This window comes from Asparagus officinalis, chromosome 10 (genome assembly GCF_001876935.1).
Source record: "Asparagus officinalis chromosome 10, Aspof.V1, whole genome shotgun sequence".
In the NCBI taxonomy this organism is placed as follows: domain Eukaryota; kingdom Viridiplantae; phylum Streptophyta; class Magnoliopsida; order Asparagales; family Asparagaceae; genus Asparagus; species Asparagus officinalis.
Genome location: NC_033803.1, coordinates 4,424,333 through 4,426,067, shown reverse-complemented (window position 1 = coordinate 4,426,067; position 1,735 = coordinate 4,424,333). Strand labels below are relative to the sequence as shown.

General features: G+C 35.3%; 1 protein-coding gene across 1 annotated transcript in view; it reads right to left on the bottom strand.

Moving 5' to 3' along the window:
- Nucleotides 1–320, bottom strand: part of LOC109825624 (WEB family protein At3g51220-like) — a 1,866-nt gene extending 1,546 nt beyond the window's left edge. Inside the window, 1 exon segment of the mRNA XM_020392482.1 lies at nt 5–320. Coding sequence (XP_020248071.1) covers nt 5–148 — 144 coding nt within the window. The 5' untranslated portion in view covers nt 149–320.

Sequence of the window (1,735 nt, the reverse complement as noted above, 5' to 3'; positions counted from 1 at the left end):
TTACTTGGTTGAGCTTATGGGCATAAACTTCTCCGGCCAAAACCTTCTCCCTAAAGATTGCCACGGCCTCCTTCACCGACCGGAACGGCGCCGACGTGTCAATCTCAGCCCTCTTCATGCTACCCTCACCTCTTCCACCATTCTCCATCTCCAAACTTAAATAGATACCTCTCTCTAGCTCTTACCTTACCAAATTAAATTTTTTAAGAAAAGACATAATACTAAGCACAAACTTAGCACGAACTTATATACATGCGATCAAGATATGAGAGGTGAGCTCAAATTGGTAGAGGTTGGAAGGGAGTGGAGGAGTTTGTTAGGGGGAGAAGGGAGGGGGGGATTGTGATATTTTGCTTAAGGTGATAATAAAATGATAGTGCTTCGTTTCTTCGCGTCCACTTCACTGATATTCCGTTATTTGATGGGGATGGTGTGGGTTGGGTTTGATGGAGGGTCGAGATCAGAAAGCAATAAGAACAAAAGAGGACATGTGAAAGTTGGGAGGGAATAATATTGTGTTTGGATTCATGGACTTGTTGTTTGGTTCACTGCAGCTGTAATTGCAAAATGAGATATATATACATAATCGTAATTAATTATTTTGGCTATTGTAGCATATGGTTTTACAATTCATACCAGCAAATTACAGCTATAGACGTTTGTTTTGGAGTTTTTTTTATCGGAAATACGACCGCAATTTTGTGTTGCAACTTGGAGCATATCTATAGTTTAAAAAGATGACAATTGAGGCCTATGCAGATTGATTTGCAAGCCTTGCGAAGAGATCCATTTTGTATCCGAAATCATGGAACAAACTATGGAAGCATGATATGTCTATATGATAACCGTTGATCTTAATTGAAATTCCAAAAAAAAAAATGATGTGTTAACTTGTCTCATGGTTGACCTCATATACATGTTTGCTATATCCACTCTCAAACAGTAATTTTGGGAGTTAGATTGCCGAAAATGCCCTTTTGATGTTGAGAGTGTTTCTGGAATGGACTTGGCCTGTTTTGGTTTGGGAGAAGGGCAATTTAGTCCTCACATTCCCCCAAAAGTTACTGTTTGGGAGTGTGAATAGTCGGACCCCCTCATATAGTTTGGGTCCAAAAGAAGCACTTTTTTCGAAGAGCAAATATGTACAACTGCTTTAATAGCTTCGATAAAACAAATAACTAAATTGATCTATAATGTCTCATTTTAATACAGTCGTAGCTGTAACCCTTACAAGTACAACTAACTAAAAAACCCATTGGCACAAAAGATTCATCTCTTCAATTGTAACTTTTTGATAATATTTTGAACGTTATGAGTTTATTACGAATATAATTAATGTTATGGACCAGTAAATAACATTCCATTTCATTTTCATTAAAAACATCATAATTGTTTATTAAATAATGATTAATAATAGTTAAAAATTTAATCTTTTTACTATCAAAATGTAACTGAAAATATTCCAATCTAAGAGGGAGATGGGTCACCTACTTTATACTATCAAAATATAATTGAAAACGTCATAATTGTTTATTAAATAATGATTAATAATACTTTGTACGTTTGTTAAGCAATTAGTTATTCTTGTTTCATGCTCTTAATATATTGCCACGTTCTGGTGAGTGATAGTTATGAGTTTTCACATGATGGAAAAAGAAATCTCATGGTTGTTTCTTCGAGGGGTGGCATGGAAAGTTATCAATAACTATCAAAACTATACTAAATTCCCACGAAC